The sequence below is a fragment of the Spinacia oleracea genome, chromosome 6 (genome assembly GCF_020520425.1).
Source record: "Spinacia oleracea cultivar Varoflay chromosome 6, BTI_SOV_V1, whole genome shotgun sequence".
NCBI classification, from domain to species: domain Eukaryota; kingdom Viridiplantae; phylum Streptophyta; class Magnoliopsida; order Caryophyllales; family Amaranthaceae; genus Spinacia; species Spinacia oleracea.
Genome location: NC_079492.1, coordinates 149,778,689 through 149,797,672, shown reverse-complemented (window position 1 = coordinate 149,797,672; position 18,984 = coordinate 149,778,689). Strand labels below are relative to the sequence as shown.

General features: G+C 35.6%; 3 protein-coding genes across 4 annotated transcripts; 1 reads left to right on the top strand and 2 right to left on the bottom strand.

The window, feature by feature from the left end:
• Positions 1–758: 758 nt before the first annotated feature.
• LOC110791153 (uncharacterized) lies at positions 759–6,545 on the top strand. 2 transcript variants are annotated; one of them, XM_021995911.2, is made up of 6 exons: positions 759–1,145; positions 1,925–2,055; positions 3,251–3,376; positions 3,825–3,952; positions 4,546–4,738; positions 6,210–6,545. In XM_021995911.2, the coding sequence occupies exons 1-6, from the start codon at positions 848–850 to the stop codon at positions 6,282–6,284; spliced, it is 951 nt and encodes a 316-aa protein (XP_021851603.1). In that variant the 5' UTR covers positions 759–847; the 3' UTR covers positions 6,285–6,545. The 2 variants fall into 2 exon arrangements, with proteins under 2 accessions (XP_021851603.1, XP_021851600.1); XM_021995908.2 differs by lacking the exon at positions 6,210–6,545 and having other exon boundaries at positions 763–1,145; positions 4,546–5,552.
• A 738-nt stretch (positions 6,546–7,283) lies between these two features.
• On the bottom strand, positions 7,284–8,159 carry LOC110790581 (gamma-gliadin B). Its single transcript, XM_021995368.2, has one exon. It carries the CDS (start codon positions 8,157–8,159, stop codon positions 7,284–7,286), a length of 876 nt encoding a protein of 291 aa, XP_021851060.1.
• A 2,671-nt stretch (positions 8,160–10,830) lies between these two features.
• LOC110791175 (DEAD-box ATP-dependent RNA helicase 5) lies at positions 10,831–17,280 on the bottom strand. The gene is made up of 13 exons (XM_021995926.2): positions 16,609–17,280; positions 15,999–16,123; positions 15,796–15,903; positions 15,256–15,336; positions 14,698–14,776; positions 13,798–13,883; positions 13,658–13,714; positions 13,517–13,584; positions 12,768–12,836; positions 12,579–12,672; positions 12,050–12,214; positions 11,873–11,965; positions 10,831–11,306 (listed from the first exon to the last, which is right to left on the bottom strand). Exons 1-13 carry the CDS (start codon positions 17,123–17,125, stop codon positions 11,214–11,216), a joined length of 1,635 nt encoding a protein of 544 aa, XP_021851618.1. The 5' UTR covers positions 17,126–17,280; the 3' UTR covers positions 10,831–11,213.
• Between the last annotated feature and the right edge of the window lie 1,704 nt (positions 17,281–18,984).

The window sequence follows — 18,984 nt, the reverse complement described above, 5'->3', positions numbered from 1 at the left end:
GCTTGTCAATGCACAACTTAGACCATCAATATCTTCAATTATATATTATAAAAACTTGTAAAATATTACTCCCTCCGTCCCATAATATAGTGCCCGTTTGACCAAAATCACGGTTATTAAGGTAAAGGATACCATTGATTATCAAAACAATAATTATTTGTACTTTCAAGATAAAGTACATGTTAGTTGGCTTTTATGGAGAGAGAAATTAGAGATTAAAGATAGGTACATAATAATAGGCTTAAAAAAGACAAAAATCAAGCACATGGGTTGAATAAAAGTCATAAAGTATTTTCAAAGTAAAAATTCTGACTTTTTTAGGATAATATTGGAATTACAATTAGTACATGTCTACATGAGGGTATTATAGGTAAAAATTAATGGTTTAAAATAGAAATAGGTACATCATTTAGGGACTATATTATGGGACGGAGGGAGTAATATTTTGAAAATATATATTAAGATGAAGCCAACAATATATTATATGCTAACACTTATTTTCATATACTATAAATAAAATAGGATCAAAGTGAATTATGTTAATAGTGCAAAAAGTCAAAACGTTGCGAGTATTCCGGGACGGAGGGAGTAATTGATTAACTATGATATAATTAGTAACTAATTAGTCGAAATGTAAACTAAGATAGTAATTAACAACAATAACTATACACACGCATAGTAACTATTACTCCGTAATTGACATTTTCAAAAAAAAAAAAAAAAAAAAAAAAGACAAAAAAAAAAAAAAAACGCGCATTTTTTTTAACACCCGCACTTCCACACTAACGACTGACCAAACCGAAAAGAAAGTCGTCAGAAAACAAACCGACGGAAGAATCTCCGGTTGATGGATTCACCGTCACCATCGCCCTCATCCTCATCTTCATCCTCATCGCCACCATCACCGTCATCATCGCCACCACCATCACCACCATCATCACCACGGTCAACATCATCATCAAATGAATCGAGAGCAAAAGCGTCACATAAAATGGTGCTACTACGATGTTCGTTGGCGTTAGGGTTGACGTTCATATCCATATTATCTATCTCCTATGCATTCGGCTTCTTCGCTTTACTCTTCGCCACTTTCTCAATTCCGCCTCCTATTTCTGTCCCTTCTCAGTGCAAAATCGTATCCACCAGTATGTTTTTACTTTTCTCTCTCTTCTGTTTCTCTAATTTAGGGTTCTCGTTTATGTTTTTTTTAGTAATTTTAACTTCAGTTGGGTCAATAATGTGTGTAATTAGTGGCTTTGGGTTTGTTGTGAATTGCTGAATTTTGAAATTTCAGTGATTTTAGCTTTAAAATTGGGCAATTTTGTGCATTATTCATCCTCAATTTCGTAATTTTTGTGTTATAACTAGGTCAATGTGTACTAAGTAGAGCTTGGATTTCTAGTGAATTGATGAAATTAGGTTGACTATGTTATTTGAAATTGTGATTGGGTGGATTGTAGCTGTTGAAGAGGTTCAAAATGGTTGTTAAGGCCATATATTTTCACATTGCAATTGAAGTTTGATAAGTTGAGTTCAGGATTAATAAGTTGGATTAGTGTGAGATAATTAGTTCCTCAATTCAGCAGAAATTGACTCATTACCCTAGTTGTTTGAAGCATAAGCTTCATTTGGGTCAATAATGTGAAATTGAACTAGTAGTAACAAACTGACAAAGAGAGATGGAGCGAAAACTGAAAAGGAGTTTGTTATAACTTATACGAAGTATGAGTTGCGCAGGATAATAGCGCGAATGTTGTGTCTTTAGCTGTACATTTTGTTAACTATATTTATGAAACAATGTAGATGTGAAAAGTTAGGTGATAAAGTTGATAATGTGTTTAAATGTCTAAATCTGATGCACATAATATGTGTTTGCAATTGCTTTGAAAATGTCATTAGATTGATGCCTTAATTGTGTTTGCAGGTGTTGACTTGAGATCATCAAAGATATGTGAACTTGGGCTACTTAATTATAAGGCCAAGCGTGTTTTTTACCCATCTGAAAGAAGGAAATTTCGCTGTCGTTATGATTACTACTGGGCTTCTATTTTTAAGGTTGTATTACTTTCTGAACCCTTTTGTAAATTGCGGTTTCTAGAATTCTGAATTTTGGCATCTCATTCTTTTTGTGGCTGATATATTCTTCTTGAACCTTCTGTGCCTTTAACTTCATCCAAATTATTGTTCTACAAGTCATCAGTGATTTGTCTAAAGAAAATGAATTGTGAATGTTCCATGTTTTACCCATGTGGAACACATAGGTGTGATCCTGCCAAATTAGTAGAAAAATTTAGTAAAAACTACACATATCCGTGTTTGGGCGGAGCTCCGAGTCGGATACTTTTGGTGAATCCAACTAACATAACTTCCAGTGTGAGAATGAATAAGTTCTTGCATATTAACAAGGTATTTTATCACCATGTGGATATCAATTGTTAGGAGTAGTTTGAGGCATTCAAACTATCCAACCTTGACTTTTAAAACCACTGCTTGCTTGCTTTTTGCAGCAGTTCCAGAGTTGACTCTTCAAGTTTTGACATGAATCCTAAATCAACTGCTTGCTTGCCTTTCCTACTAATTCGTAAGGTGATTCTCCAAAGTTTGGTAGTTCTGCCAAAACTGCTCCGTGTTTATGCTTTATATGTGCTACTGTGCTGTGTGAGCTTTGACCACTCCAGTGCCACTGCTATTTGGAAGTGGGGACATAGTCGCATAGATGACTTCGAGTGGATCATCATTTTTTGCACTTTTTTCGGAATTGGGGAAGAATGACAGTTGATTGTAATCTTTGCGACTAAATCATGAAATTGGGATACAATCCTAGACATTCTAGTGGCTGAACACTCCCAAAACAAAGCTAAACAAAACAAATAACCTTCAGCACCATATTTACAGTCTTCTCTCTCACTGATCTCTCTTTATAGCATTTTTTAAGTCTACTGACTTACTTCTTCTCCAAGCTAATTCTAACAACTAAGTATGCATAGCCTCAGCTCCACTACCCCTCCCCCGTGGGCTAGCTCATTACAGAATTGAATCAGGATAACATTTAAAGTTGCTTATACATCATACGTTTGGTGTTACATAATTGTATGTGTTCTGAAATTCATTTTAACCGTAAGAAAAGCCACTCCTTTTGAATTGCGGGATATTTTTTTAGTGAAATTCACTTCAATTATTGACTAATAAGTAGTATTTCCGCAATTCAACTTTTGTACTTCTCTATCCATAATCCTGTTTCAATTTATAGGTGGAGTACAGAGACCAGTTCTCAGGTCACACATTGCTTGGTCTGGCAGAAGCTCCACGAGAAGCTCTTCCTAGCGATTGCCGGCCTAATTTTTCTACTGCGTGGTCGACTAAACATATGCTGAAGGTAATTGCTATTCTTCTCTGGTTCAGCCATGTTTTCTCTGGTTCAGCCATGTTTTTTATATGCCTATCTCTCCTCCAACTATTTTTTCGATGTTAGAACTTATGTTTCTGCCTATGTAATTCATATTTGGCTTACTGGAGACAGTCTTCTTTCATCTGGTTAGTTCGTCTCATAAAACAACAGTCGTTTTCTCTTATTGTTGACTAAAACTGTTGGAAAGAACATGATATTTGTTAGCAAATGATCACCTAGGTGGTAGGGACTAGGGAGGTGTTTTGGCCTTTTGGGTTTTCCACTATTTGCCTTATTGCACACATGAAGAGGATTATTATGATGTGTCATGTAACACTTCTAAAAGTTCTCCATAATGACTACTTCATTTTTTTTAAATCCATTTATATTACACATCGATCTTGTGATAAAATTCTATTCTTATGTGATGGATTAGGTGAATGAGACCTATGATTGCTGGTATACCTCTGGGCGATCAAAAGTTGAGATATTTCAAGACAGTTACTTTGGCTGCCAAGCAAAGGATCCATCTTTGTCTGAGATGATGAGAAGATACTCCATATTGTGAGTGTATTTCTTGATATCCTTAATCTAACTTTGTTAGTTTGTTTTAGACCTGATCAACGATCCTGCTTCTACTTTATATTTATCCTACGAGTTTCAGCAATGATTTTACTAGTTGACTAAAGTTTCATCAATGATTTTGACATGACGTTCGGATTTCATGAGCCCTTAATTTCATATTATTTTCTTACTGATCACTGACAAGAATATCACATAATTGTTTTGTTTGAACTTAGGTAACATTTGGTTGACCATAGGAAGTAAAAGTTTATAGGAAGAATATTTTCCCTTGTATTAACATTTCCTACGAGGTAGGAAATGTTGTTTGGTTGAACATGGAATGTAACTTCCCAGGAAGTTCCACTTACCTAAGGGGGCATAGGTAAGCAACTTCCTTCATTTTATGGGAAATAGAAGTTCCTAGGAAGTGTAACTTCCCATGTTTTTGCAACCAACCGAACAACACTAGAACCTTCCACTTCCTAGGAAGTTACAATTCCCATTGTTTTTCATGTCAACCAAACAACACCTTAGTTTTCAGTGAGAAACCGTGAATCACTGTCTCATCTGCCACGTCTCTCTTGTTACTGCAGGTTCACAAAGATGATGCAGTCTTGGCTATCTGGTCAACTAAAACCTCAGCGAATGAGATGGGAATGGATACTAGGTGTCATTGGTGGTATTCTCACCTCCATGATTTCCCTTACCATGTTAACAATCTGCTGTCAACTGTTAAAATCCATTCCTAAAGCTGCTGCTGCAATGGTAACCTCACTATTTCATCAGGTGATTTTTTCTCGGGTAATTTTCCTTGTAGCATACTTTTCGATTGTCATCTGGTTAGCAATTCAGTATGGTAAAAGGCTTGGCCTTTATGAACTCTTCATAGATTAATTACTACTCCCTCTGGCCCTTAAAGATTGCCCCATACCATATTTTTCACTTTAATAAGATAGAATGCAAAATGAAAGCACGTGAGTTGGTAGTTTTGTCATTTTGCTAATTTAAATAATAGAATGTGAGAGAAATATGTGAGAACCACATATTAGAAATGATATGGGGCAAACTCAAAGGGACTGACCAAAAAGGAAATCGGGGCGATCTTTTAGGGACGGAGGGAGTAACATTCAACAACGGATATTTGAAGTGATGTCTTCCTCGGGTGTAGAAATCAAAATTGCCGTCTAACAAGTGTATCTCGCAAGATCATGACAAAGTGTATATTATTAGCTTGTACTCCGTGATATTTCAAACAAGCCATCTAAGAAAGAGTAGAGTACAACTAGGGGCGGAGGGTATAGTGGTTGGCAGTGGTCATGGCCTCTCGAGTGATGTGGTTAAAAGTTAAATATGCATATAAATGCACATGTTTACCATACCTCGGGTGGTAATTTTTCCTAGAAAGTTAGGAGTTGTTGGGTGGTACATGGTTGTTTAGTATTGTTATAAAAAATTGTATGTTAAATTTTGGCCCCCAAATGTATAATTTCTGGTTTCGCCCCTGAGTACAGCGGGAAAGTGCATCTGGTGTTTATTTCTGTAACAAATGTACTTATATCCTCAGTCTGTTTATGACATGTATATTCTTGAGATTGTTTAATCTTCGGAAATAGTATATGATTAGATTTTGTTTCCGAAAAGTAAATCACAGTATTAGTTAGAGATTCAGGGTCATGACTTTGTTGTTATCACTTATCAGTGTAGATTTACACGATTTAATCAGCACGAATTCGACGCAATACTATGAGTCTATGACCGGATTGAGCTCGTATAATGCTGGACACGAATAGTGGCATATTTAAGATTTTTCGGGTGTTGTATCACCATCATCACAACGCACAACATATTAAAAAAAGTAAAAGTAAAGTTCGTCCCAAAAGTAATAAATATTCATATTGCAATAATAAAACCTACAACATTAACTAAAATTAACTCAATTTAAGAGACGAGGTGTTCAAATAACCGATCTTAGATTTTAAATTAAATTTTAAAGATGTGGGGGTCTCTTATTCAAAACGTTGACAGTTACCGGGTATACCAGGTCTCTTAGGTTGCGTTCTGTCCACCTGATTTTCACTTGTTTTTTCTGAACTTAGCTTATCTGAACTTAACTGAACTTCCTGGTCTAGCTTCACTAACTGTATTCACCAACTTTTCAAAACTTATTTTAGTTATAAATTGTATTTGGTCAACCCTTATTTTTCCTAAACTTAACTGACCTTATTTGAACTTATTTTTCCTGAAATAATGTGAACAGAACAAGATCCGATCGCAGACGCCACTGAACACGATACGTATTCAACTATTCATCCTTTCCGGTGAGTCCAATTGACAAATCCGTTTAGTATGAGATGGAGTGATATGAGTTAATCCCTTTTTAACAGGGTTTGCTAAAAAAAATCAAGCGTCAATGTCATTGGTTAGGACTTAGGAGGTAATAATGATAATTAGAAAACGATAATCTGTTAGTAATTTAGTTTCAACACTATTCTTGTTAGAATAAACTCCTAGCATTGTATGAAAGTCTAATACTTCCTTCGTTACTTAAACACTGCACCGTAGTTGACTTTACGCTTTCTAACGCGTATTTTGATCGGCCTCTTAATATCTCAAATGATGTATAAGTAAAAAATTTAAAAATTTATATTTAGAAAATATATATTGATACGAGAATCTAACTAGATCTCACATGCCTACAAATCACAAAAAAAATTAACAAAGGTCTAGTGCATGTGAATTGTGTACTCCCTCCGTCCCGGAATACTTGACCTGTTTTCCTTATCGGGCCGTCCCTTAATACTTGACCTGTTTCTAAAAATGGAAATATTCTAACAATATTATATTATTTCTCACTCCACCCCTATTAACCCATCTACCCCCTACTCCATACAAAAAATAATTAAAAATTCAACCCCTACTCTCCCCAACCCCACCCTTTACACATTTCTCACTAACTACATTAAAATAATACCCAACTATCAACTACTACCTATTAAATTAAATAAGTCAATTCAAGTCCCTTAAACTCTGTGCCGGTCAAACCGGGTCGAGTATTCCGGGACGGAGGGAGTAAAAAACAAGATGTGTAATATTTCATGGAACGAACAAATTACAAATATTAAAAAAAATCAGAAAACTCTAATATGTGTAGTGTAGTTAAGGTTTGCTACTAGAAGTCTTAAAAAACTTAAAACTCTTATTAATGCTACATGTACATGGTTGAACATGCAAATATTTTTTTTAATTTCTCAACAAAATCCAAAACAAAACAATATTGCCAGTAGAATGGTAGTTTTGAACCTGAGTCCGAATCCAGTTACCAAGATAATGATTAGGAATTAATCTTAGATAATTTAACAATAGCAAAACCATATTTATCATTCATACGATCATGAACAACTCCGTTAGGGTTTGACGGCATAATTGTCGGAATTCGAAAGCTCCAAACTTGAACTTTATCACCCTTCTCAAGAATACCTTTGCCATTCTTGGTCTTTACAAAATCAGAATACCAGTTTTTGTTAAAGACGTAAGAGTCATTGTACTTACCAAACATGACGTTAACTATGTCAAGGTTATTCTTATCATCTTGTTTAATGACCTTCACATTGACGCCTTTTCCCACACTGCTAAGGTCTACTTCGTTGCATTGTCTTATTGGCATTGACATACGGGACTGATCACGGCTCACGTCTGAATTAGTCAGAGGCTTTGCGATCACCAAACTCGTGTCGTATCCATTCATATATCGTATCTTCTGCACGTATTCATCTGGAAGAGGTTCTTCAAGTTGTGGGCCTCGTGGATGTGAAACTCGTGGTTGTGGGCTTTGTTGTTGAGGAACCCGTGGTTGTGGGACTTGTGGTTGTGGGCCTCGTGGTTGTGGAACTCGTGGTTGTGGGCCTTGTGGGCCTCGTGGTTGTGGACCTTGTGATTGGGGTTGATAAGAAAGGTGGTCGGCCGGGATACGATGGCGGTTGGTGGAGGTTTGAGATTGGTGAGGAACAAAAGGATGGGGTCGTTGTTGGCTCATAACCATGCTAGATGTGGTGTTAGTACATGGTTTATTTTTTTGCTCGTTTTCTAATTTTTCAGAGGCTTTCTCAACAGCTATACACAACCAATCTAGTGGATCCGCCTTCTCCAGTTTGCTTAAATCACGATCTTTAAAATCTTCTATCGTTAAATAACTGTTAGAGTCCTCCATCTTACTCTTTCTCTACAAAACTTAAAATCTCTAAATTTCAGAGGGTTTAATATGAAGATCGGTGAAGAAATTGAGAAGGAGAGATGAATATATAGAGTTCAACGAGTGGAAAACTAATTATAATTAGAGATACTAAAGTATGTAGAAGTACGGTAGGATTTGTAATTCACATAAAATAAGGATGGACTTTTTTGGGGGTAATAATTAGTTAAAAACATGATTTAGGAATAGTTTAATCTGAAGATCGATGAAGAAAGTGAGAAGGAGAGATGAATATATAGAGTTAATCAAATAGAAACCTAAACAAATTAAGACTAGAGATACTAAAGTACGTATAAGTGCCGTGGGATTTCTAATTCAAATAAAATAGGAAAAATTAATATTTATTAATCCTAACTATGAGTGATCTTCTAATATTAATCCCAACTAAATATTATTCCGAATTAATCTCAATTATGTATTTACTCTTCTTTAAACAGTCTCACTAATTTTAGAACCCATTACCACCGGTAACTTCAATAATTAGGGGGTCCACCCCTTTGTTCTTCTTCTTTCTTGTTACGTACTGTATTATAACAACGATAGCTTCTTCCTTCATTGAAGCTTCTCTCTTATTCTTCCTTTTTTATTTTTCTTCCCTTCTTCTTCCTTCTCCATTTTTGGAGTTAAGCTCTTTTAAATGTTCATCATATTCAAGGTTTTAGTTGGTGATGAAAATGGGTCAACTCTAATTTCGGATGAGGTTGAAGATTTTGACGATGGGACGATGTGACTGTGTGAGAGTTTCAGAGCACCAAATGGCAAACAAGGGCAGTGAAGTTTGATTCTAATGTTAAAACTGCGTGTTCTTTTATGAGGGTTAAGTTTAGTGTTGAATGTACGCATTTACTGAAGGATTAAGAAAGGAGGTAAAATTTGGTAACCGGTTTTAAAAGTTGCCGGTTAACCTAGACTGTTTAGGGAAGGGAAAGCACAAAGTTAGGATTAATCTGGAATAATGTCTAGTTGGGATTAATAACGTTAAATTTTCCAATAAAATATGGATAAACTTTTCTTTTGGGTAAATAATTAGTTAAAAGGATGATTTATATAGGAATTGTTTCCTAATTGTGTAGAGTTGTGATAGTATACTAAATTAATTAGTTTTACTATACTAGCTTAGTTGGAGTTCTATCGTAACTTGGTACTCAAGTTAAGAGAGTGTTTTTGTCCTTTCCTATTTGTAAGTGTTGTTAGTGAGGATAATTTAAAACCAATCGAACCGAACTGGAGTATATGCAATATTTATCTCCCTTAATTTTGACATGTAAAAATATCTCAACACAAAGAAAATAAAGAAATAAACGTGATTTAAAGAAAGCCCAACGATAATTATTGTCTCCTAAATTGGAATCCAAATCAGAAAAATAATAGATATCTTTTACGAAGTAAGAGTTTAAACTTGATTAGAGTTTATACGCTGAAAGAATTTGTGTTCATGTAAGAAACAAATAATAAGGATAGTAGTAATAGTACCACTCTCAAACGTTTTCATAGTTGGCAACTTAGCAAAGTATTGCAGTCCTACAACGTATCAAATACAAAATACCCCTCTTTGTCAAAAAAAAGAAAAAAACAAAGTACTCAACGGAAAATTATTTATCACGTAGTACTTCGTATTACAATAATACTCCATGTGTGATAACTCTGGGAAGGGTTTGGAGGAGAAGGAATTAAAGAAAAAAAAAATACTTTTAAGTTTTAACGACTGCTCCCGGACTTGCAATTAAACTATTAAAGATGATTGTGGGCCAAGCGACCCAACCCGGCCCAGCATGAAAAAATCCCGGCTAGGCATGGGCACGAAAAGGAACAACACGACTCAACCTGACATAACAAAACGCGCTAAATTTAGTAAAATTGGGTTTATACACAACATTCCAACCCGGCTTGGTACGAAGACACGTGGCTTGTGCTAAGCATGTGCCGTATTTTGAAGTTTTCAGGCCGACACGACACGGCCCTGGACTGGACCCATTTAGACATGGGCCATGGGCTCGTCCAAAACTTGGCCCGATCCGACCCACGACCATCTTTACTTACAACTTCTCGTGAACAATCTTTTGTTTCTTTACATCCTAAACGGTAGTGTGGTGTTGTAAACTTTTTTTTTTCTTTGAATCCAAACTGCAGTGTGTTGTAAACTGTATACTTCCTCCGTTCCAATATCGCACCATGGTTGACTTTTACTCCTCTAACCATTACTTTGACTCTTAATATCTCAAATCATGTGCAAACAAAAATTATAAAAAAAATAATATTTAGAAAATATATATTGATATGAATCTAACATTACCCCATATGGCTAAAATTTCCTTATGTATGAATCACAAAAAATCGCTAAAGTTGTTGTGCAAATAGTGTAAAAAACAAATAGTGCGATATTTCAGGAACGAACTATAATCAATTCATTACTCCTAGTATTATATAATCACGTAACTCAAACTGTCAAAGTTAATGCTTTAAAATAAAATTCATACTACATTACTACTATCAAAGAACCAGTTTGTCACATAAGTAGTCCTATTAAAAAACAAACGACTCATATCTGCATATGTGCCCTCGTGTTTGAATGCAAGGATTTCATTACTAATTTGAGCAACTTCGGTTTACTTATTAATAAGGTCATTAATAAACATATTCAACCTGAATATAACTTCAAAATAATCTGATTATATCCACACTTTATACTGTGACATCAAAATTAACTACAAAACCGAGCTTAATAATACTAATGAAGATCCTCTATAATATCCTAAAATAACTCTACCAAAATGCATAATACAAGGCATAATTAGCTTCACTAATACCAATCTAAATATGAAACTTCAAGCTTTATACCCCTTCTCTTCTGACTGCCTTTCTGAACATCTTTAAGTTTTATGCAAATGGTATAGCAAGAAGATGTGCCATCGAGCTTCACCGAAGAGCTCAATACTACTAAGCCTTTATCGAGTTTCTTTTTTCAATTTCGTAATCTCAAATGAGGATTAACGATTTGGATCATCTTCAAAATCATTCATCATCAGAATCAGCAAATGTTATCTTTGTAGATTTAGGAGCATCGGCTGTGATCTCTCTGAAATGAGCACCATAGAGCTTGGATTCCTACAAGATAGAGAACCAATATAAACTTGAGCAAGGGAAAAACAGTACAAATTCACCGACAAAAACCTATTTTTTAAGTTAAAAGGAAAAATTCATTCTAATAATCCAACCTTTGAGCGATTTTCTTTTAATAATCCAACATATCGATTATTATCTAATAATCCAACCTTTATACCTCATCCACTTTTATTGCACCCAACAGGAAAAACACATGTACCAGGTTATACGTCCACATGGCACACTGCTATTAGTCCATTATAATTATTTTAAAAAAAAATTCCTTCTAATTTTTACCTTTTTAAATTTGTTCTTTTAATTGTTGAATTTAGTCATGAAATTACAGGGGCTCAATAATTTTTTTCTTTTCTTAATCAAGGTGAGAGGGTGTGACCTTGTTAGCCGGTAATCGGTCATTCTGGTGCAATAAAAGCGAATGGGGTAAAGGTTGGATTATTGGATAATAATCGATAGTTTGGATTATTAAAAGTAAATGGCCCAAAGGTTGGATTATTAGAATTAATTTTTCCTAAGCTATTGACCAAATTTTCCAACTTAGAGATGATTACCTTCTTTTTAACATGAGTGCCGAATTTGACAAGATCAGGAGGTATAATCTGGTTAGCTTCTCGGAGAACATTCACCAGCTCCCCAGCAAGACCCTGTAGATCGGCGTAAACTTCAATGTAACGGTGAAATTTGAAAAGGAAAGCAGTAAAACAGTTAAAACTAGAAGCAAGTCTCACCTTGTTCTCTTTGGTAAAAAATGTGTGAGCAACACCCTTTTTACCAGCTCGTCCAGTTCTCCCTATCCTGTGGACATAATCTTCTGTAGTGAGGGGAAAACTGTAGTTGATGACTACTTCAACATCCGGAATATCCAATCCACGTGCAGCCACATCAGTTGCTATCTGTAAATTCCATTGTCCCAAATTTAACTCCAAAACAAATTTATCTGTATATTTTGAGTTGTCCTAAATATAAGTGAAGAGAAAATACTCGCTCCGTTTCTATAAATAACATACTTACTAATATTATATCATTTTTCTCACTAAACCCTGGACCCACTTATAGATCGTACTTTCTCTTAATACTCCCTCTGTCCCTTAATACTCGCCCCACTTTCCTTATAAAGCCGTCCCTTAATAGTTAGTACTCACTCCGTTTCTATAAATGACATACTTTTACTAATATTATACTTCGTATCATTTTTCTCACTTAAACATACTTTGTAGATATGTATGACATATTAAATTAAAAAATTAAAAAACGTACCAATAGTGGACATGTTCCAGTCTTGAACATGGCCAGAGATTTAGTCCGTGTAGATTGCGGTTTACCAGCATGTATAGCAACAACATTCAAGCCCCTAAAAGCACAAAACAATAGGAAACAACTTCATGCATGTCCAGAAGCAGGACAGAACCAATACTGGAAGAAAACTATGGGCTTAAAGCTAATCACCTTCCTTGCAGCATCCTCTCCACCCGATCTCCTTCTTTCTGATACAAGACAAATACTATTACTCTATTCCTGCACAAGGAATTATAAAAAGCTTGTCAGAAGATGCATCACCACCAAAAGAAAACCGGCCACAAATTTAAACATCACAAAAAAAATAAAAAATGAAGGCACCTATACCATACATACGATCAGGGAAGAAAGCAGATAGACAGAGTGCTACCTAAACGGTTTAAAAAACAAACACTAGTAGATGTTTTCCCAGACGCAGAGTCCTCAACTCACACACCCCATACCATCTTAGGAACTTTTCGAGATTTTTGGATCCCTATTTTAGAAGGCTTTGATTTTTATTAATTTTGTCAATCTAAACTCAAAACATGTCATATTTCCTAAAAATAGCCTACTTTTCCCTTCCCATTTTCAACCAAGAAGAAAAGGATCCGGAGCTCCCGAACAGGCAAGTTTTAAACTATGGATTACAATGGGCTACTAACGTCTAGTTAATCTGTCCCCTTTGCCGGAATGAGATCTAGGCATCTACCCCATCATCTTCCATGCTTTTCAGAGCCTTGTTTGAGGTTTCAGGGTCAAGTTACATTTGTGTGCTTCTCTCATCAACTATTTGGTACCATTCTATTCCATTAATTAAATTTTCATTTCATTTTTAATTAGCATCAGCGATTTAAAAGCTAAGCACAAAAGATATTAACTGAGAGACAAACTGTTAAATCCTAAGACAAAGAAAATACCTCTGTGCTTCATGGTATTTATCCAGGAGGGCCACAAGGCGTCTATCACGTGTATTCTCTTCCAAGACCTATAACCAAGAAAAATTAAGAGCCGACTGCAATAGAGCGTTTTTTTAAATCTAACAGAACCAGAAGCCAAACCTCTACTATCTGCATGACATCGTGATTGGCAGCCAAATCCTCTGAACCGACCACTACCTGAAAAGCAGCAAACAAATTAGAAATACAAACATAATACCCATTAAACAACAATATTATCGATACGTTCTTAGACTTCTTACCTTGATAGGGTTTGGATCCATAAATTCGTTTGCCAGTTGATGAACCTCCATAGGCCAAGTAGCACTGAACATCACCATTTGCCGATCTGAATTCAATATAATGGCACAAAGAAAGCAAGATGATCACAATTCAATTTCTATCAACAAGATCATCTTTGATTGGGAAAAAAAAAGTAGCTTAAACTATGACAAAAAGATGGAAGGACAAACTAGACTTCAAGAAGGTTGGATAACAATTCTTTCACAAAGGCAGCTATGAAAATGCTAAAGCCCATTAGAGAGCATATACATTTCAGGGGTTGCAAATATACCAAAAGATAGAATGAAGAGATAATGAGAAAAGGCCAGCCAATATTGCACGATTCAGATGGTCACCGATGGGTTTGAAGATCCTTCCTTACATAGAAGGAAAAAGGACCAAATTTAGACCATATCAAAGAAGTAAATTACCAAGGAAGCTAACTATGTTGCAGGGAGGGGGTGGAAGCCGGAAAGGCCATCTCAAGCAAATTATTACAGGAGTGCCGGCAATCAGTCATCAATAGATGCCCCTGGATGATTCTAACCATAATCATTGATCTTCTTACCCTGCACTCTCCCGAACCAAACTTGGGAATTCAATGGGCAAAAAGAACGAAGAGAGATTGAACAGAAAAGAAGATAGACAGTTATCTAGACACGTAAAGCTGAAAGATACATCCAAATTTTGGAAATGTAAGAAAATCGTTTTCGCCATAAGATTTTGGTATGGGTAAAAACAATGCTTATATACTTCTCCTTTCTTTCCATTTCTTTAATTCTTTTACCTCTGTTTTACAGGGTTCTAGCAAATTAATAGACGTGTCAACAAGAAGCTAAAATTCAAGGAAGAGATGAAACCAAAATCAAATCATAACATACCAGAGTTTGTTTGGCTCAATATAGAACGGACATCTTGTTCAAATCCCATGTCAAGCATACGGTCTGCTTCATCCAACACCTACAGAGAAGACATAATTCATATGGAAAACTAAGATAAGAACTTCAAGAATTTACGACCACAGGCATGCAATGGAGGTGTAATTAATTAAAACTGTCAGCCAGGAGTAAACATAGGAAACATGTACCAATTGGACCTAATTAAGGATACAGTGTAAGAGCTGAATGTAAGAAGTGAAAGATGCAGTATAAATCACATACTAAACTGGTATTGGAATCAACACATTGTCTAATAGGAGAAAATTGAGCATGATTCTAATAAGAGAAAATTAACGAGGAAATTGAGCATGATTCTAACAGGAGATAATTGTAAGATAATAATATGTCTGCCTTTAAATAATGATGACTACCTGCAACCCTCTAACCAAGAAAAATACATGAACAAAATTTGAAGGGCCTTTACTAATTGGGGGGGGGGGGGGGGGGGGGGGGGGGGTCCGTACTTAACAAGAAATTATTAGTACATTATGTCATGCTTACCACAAAGGATACATCTTGCAGATGGCATTTACCCATTTCAATCAAATCCTTCAAACGCCCTGGGGTCGCAATGACTAAATCCTGAAGTTACAAGAAATGGATAAACTATATATAAGGAGGTTCAGTCAAAAGAAAAGAAATGTTATAATTTTAAAGTCTTAATAGATGATGAGAACAACATAAACAAATAAACACAGCCATACAGCAAGAGAAAAGACATCATGTAAGAAAAGATGTAAAACGACAACTAAAAGTATCTGAATCATTATATATGGTTCTCTCACATAAGTAAAATATGTGTGGTAAACTAGTAAACCAAACCGTCTAAGATACTTAAGTCTACATCTTAAACAGAAACCGCTCCACGAATAAAAAAACAAATATTAAAGTTAAGGAACAGAAAGAAAGAGGAGACATCCCGATAATCACAAATCAAGTTCAAGCTTTCCAGAAAATTGTGCTTTCCTGACCATTTTTCAGTCCCTTGTGTTTATAATTTGTACTATTGGGAGGAGGTTCAGCAATGAGTAATAAACTTACAATACCAGACCTCAAAGCAGACAATTGAGGTCCTTTCGAGGTTCCTCCATAAAAGCAAGCAGATTTTACGCCACAAGACTTCCCGGCATCACAAAGGACATCTGCAATCTACAAACACGAGACACATTTTAGTACATAAACCCACGATGACATAGTTCCTTTCTCGCAAACATAATGCACTCAGCCAAATTAAGAATACATACTTGTTGTGCAAGCTCCCTTGTAGGTGACAAGAAAAGGCAAATTGGGTTCACTCTTCTAGAATTATCACCTTTCCTTTTGCCCAAAACATGCATTATTGCAGGAATTCCAAACGCTAAAGTCTTACCTGATCACATCATTAACACTATAATCAAGTACAAATCGAAATGATTCTTTGATTGAGATCATACCACACTAGCTTACACTAATCCACCATAAAAAAAAATTATGACTATAATCAAGTACAAAAAAATTAACACTATAATCAAGTACAAATCGTCACATCATTAACACTAATCAAGTGCAAATCGAAACGAGTCATCGAGTATTCGAGTGAGATCATATCATACTAGCTTACACTAATCCACCATAAAAAATTAAGACACCGAACAACCTAAAGAATCAAATGCACCAATTCAACAACCAATAGAGTAACATATACCTGATCACATCATTAAACACTATAATCAAATACAAATTGAAATGATTGTTCGAGTGAGATCATATCACACTAGCTTACACTAATTAACCATAAAAATAATAAAAATTAAGACACCAAACTACCTACAGAATCAAATAAACCAATTCAAAAACCAATAGAGTAACATATACCTGACCCAGTTTGAGCAATCCCTATAAAATCGCGGTTATCCAAAAGGAAAGGCCAGGCATGAGCTTGAATAGGAGAAGGCTTGTCAAACCCTTTGCAGCATTCAAGAACATTATCAGGAAGCTTAGAATCAGCAAATGAATTCAAAGGCGCATACTTTGAATCGCCGGAATTCTTCCCAGAAACCACCACACCGCCATAACTCTTCTTCTCTTCTCCACCCTTATCACCATCGCTCTCCTTCTTCTTCTTCTTCTTCTCCTCGCCAACCCCTTCACTCAATTCAGCCCCATTTTTCAATTCTTGCTCAGAACCCAACTGGGTAGCACCCTCTTCCTTCCCATTTTTCTTGTCCTTCTTTTTCTTCTTCTTTTCTAACTTTTTAGAAGCTGAAACATCTGGGGTTTCTTCCACTTCGCCATTGATTTGAGCTTCTTCTTCTTCAAGCTTTCTCTTACGCTTGATTTTTCGATCTTCCTCGCCGCCTGAGCTCGTTACATCCTTGATTTTACGACCCATGATCAATTGAATTGAATATTAGGAATGAAACTACAAGGAATTTAGGCGAAGTTGAAAGAGAAGAAAGGCGGAGTTTAGGGTTTAAGGAGGGGATATCGTATTTGGGGGCGACTACACTTTCGGTTTTCGTCCAAACCTTTCTGTTAGGTTTTCGGCGGTTAAATGCTTCCCGATATTTTCCACGAGTATTATTCTTTTTTTTTTTCCTTGGAAGAAAAATTGGCAATATTTAGATACTCGATTTTTACTTTACAAGTTACAAATTTACGATCGAGGTTTTTGTTACTTTCTATTTGGTCAAATGGAAGATTCAAATAAGAAAATGAGTAAAGAAAATAATTTTAAAGGTAAACTTATAAGGTACAACCGGTTGTACATAGAAAATTGGCATAATCACATAGTGATTTCATTGTTTAGATGTTGATATAGTGGAGAACAAATACACTTTTTTTTATATTTCTCTTATGGACAAGTCAAGGTGGGATATTTAAACAGGGTGTTACAAAAATATCATACAAAGAAGATTCGAGTGTAATCCTCAAACGTCATAAGCTAACCTTTTACGGTTTTACCTATTTTTTACTCAATTAAAACTATCTTAATGATAAAAAAATCATTTTAATTTAATAAAGATTCGATAAAGAGAACGTAAGCCCTTTTGCATATGTATTCAAATACTCCTTATTGAGCACATTCCAATATTTAATGTTAACAGTGAATTTTGATCAAATGAATTATAATTTATCACTTGGACAAATGGTTAGATACAGATAATATTGAGTTAATTTCCATCTCACATGAGAATGAGAATGGACATTCCATAAGCAAAAATATTTGAGGATTTTGTTAAATGTCTATTATCGTATAGCGGTTTTTTAAGTGCAATTGTTAAAAGGTTTAAGTCATTTTCATGCAATGCAATGTGTGAGTCCGTAACAATAGTTATGTGAGTTCTCCTTTTCACCAAAATCAAATTTTACCAAAGACGAGTAGTAAGGTTTTTATCTTATGTCTTGGAGGTCATGGATTAGAAGTTCCCCGAAGGCACATTAGAGGTAAAAATGGATGTTGATCGAGTTGGATTTTCGGCTGAGCACACAGGCCGTGGGCAATGAGCACGGTCCATGCCAATCCCACTCTGCATCGGGTCGTGTCAGGTCAGACCAAAATTTTCAAAATAGGGCATAGGCCCACTTGTAGGGTCTGGTCAGGTTGTTGTGCCAAGCCTAATTTTCCTAAATTTAGTATGCTTTGTCATGCTAGGTCAAATAATGTCGTACCTTTTCATGCTTTTTTCAAAAGAATGTGGCTCATGTGTGGCCTACAACTTCGTGCTTGAGCCAAGCCAGTCTGGCCAGCCTGGCCCACAACCATCTTTCATTAGGGGTAGAGATTTCATTACAGCCTTACCCATCATCATGCTCCCAACTTCCCCAAGAGGCATGTTCCACCGACGGGTTAAGTCCTGCTCCGTCTTAGTCCAAAGAGGATAAAAAGAAAAGCATACATGAGTTGCTCTATCAAATTGGTCGCCTGTAACTATTTTTGTCCATACTTTTCAGTTTCCACAGTTTGCTACTACTGTACTTAATCACAGGAGAAAATGTTAGTAACAATACCATAAAGTAAAGTATGAACCTGTAAACACAATACCATAAAGTTAAGTATGAACCTGTAAACACAATACCATAAAGTAAAGTATGAACCTGTAAACACAATGCATTTGGGGTAACCCAGAAATATGGACACAGGAATTCTAAAAGGTTGTTACAACTCTCATGTTGAACCTCATTTCTCATCCAGCTCAGTAATATGCTATCAAGAAGAAGCCCTCGCAGAGTAAAAGAAACTACAATAGC

What these genes read in the sequence shown, in the direction of transcription:
- LOC110791153 (XM_021995908.2), top strand. Translation starts at nt 848, where the DNA reads ATGGATTCACCGTCACCATCGCCCTCATCCTCATCTTCATCCTCATCG. An exon ending in CGACTAAACATATGCTGAAG is followed by an intron (nt 3,377 to 3,824) that starts GTAATTGCTATT and finishes GTGATGGATTAG; the next exon opens with GTGAATGAGACCTATGATTG. An exon ending in ATGAGAAGATACTCCATATT is followed by an intron (nt 3,953 to 4,545) that starts GTGAGTGTATTT and finishes TTGTTACTGCAG; the next exon opens with GTTCACAAAGATGATGCAGT.
- LOC110790581 (XM_021995368.2), bottom strand. Translation starts at nt 8,159, where the DNA reads ATGGAGGACTCTAACAGTTATTTAACGATAGAAGATTTTAAAGATCGT.
- LOC110791175 (XM_021995926.2), bottom strand. Translation starts at nt 17,125, where the DNA reads ATGGGTCGTAAAATCAAGGATGTAACGAGCTCAGGCGGCGAGGAAGAT. An exon ending in CTGCTTTGAGGTCTGGTATT is followed by an intron (nt 15,337 to 15,795) that starts GTAAGTTTATTA and finishes TTGTAACTTCAG; the next exon opens with GATTTAGTCATTGCGACCCC. An exon ending in GCACTCATGTTAAAAAGAAG is followed by an intron (nt 11,307 to 11,872) that starts GTAATCATCTCT and finishes TCTATCTTGTAG; the next exon opens with GAATCCAAGCTCTATGGTGC.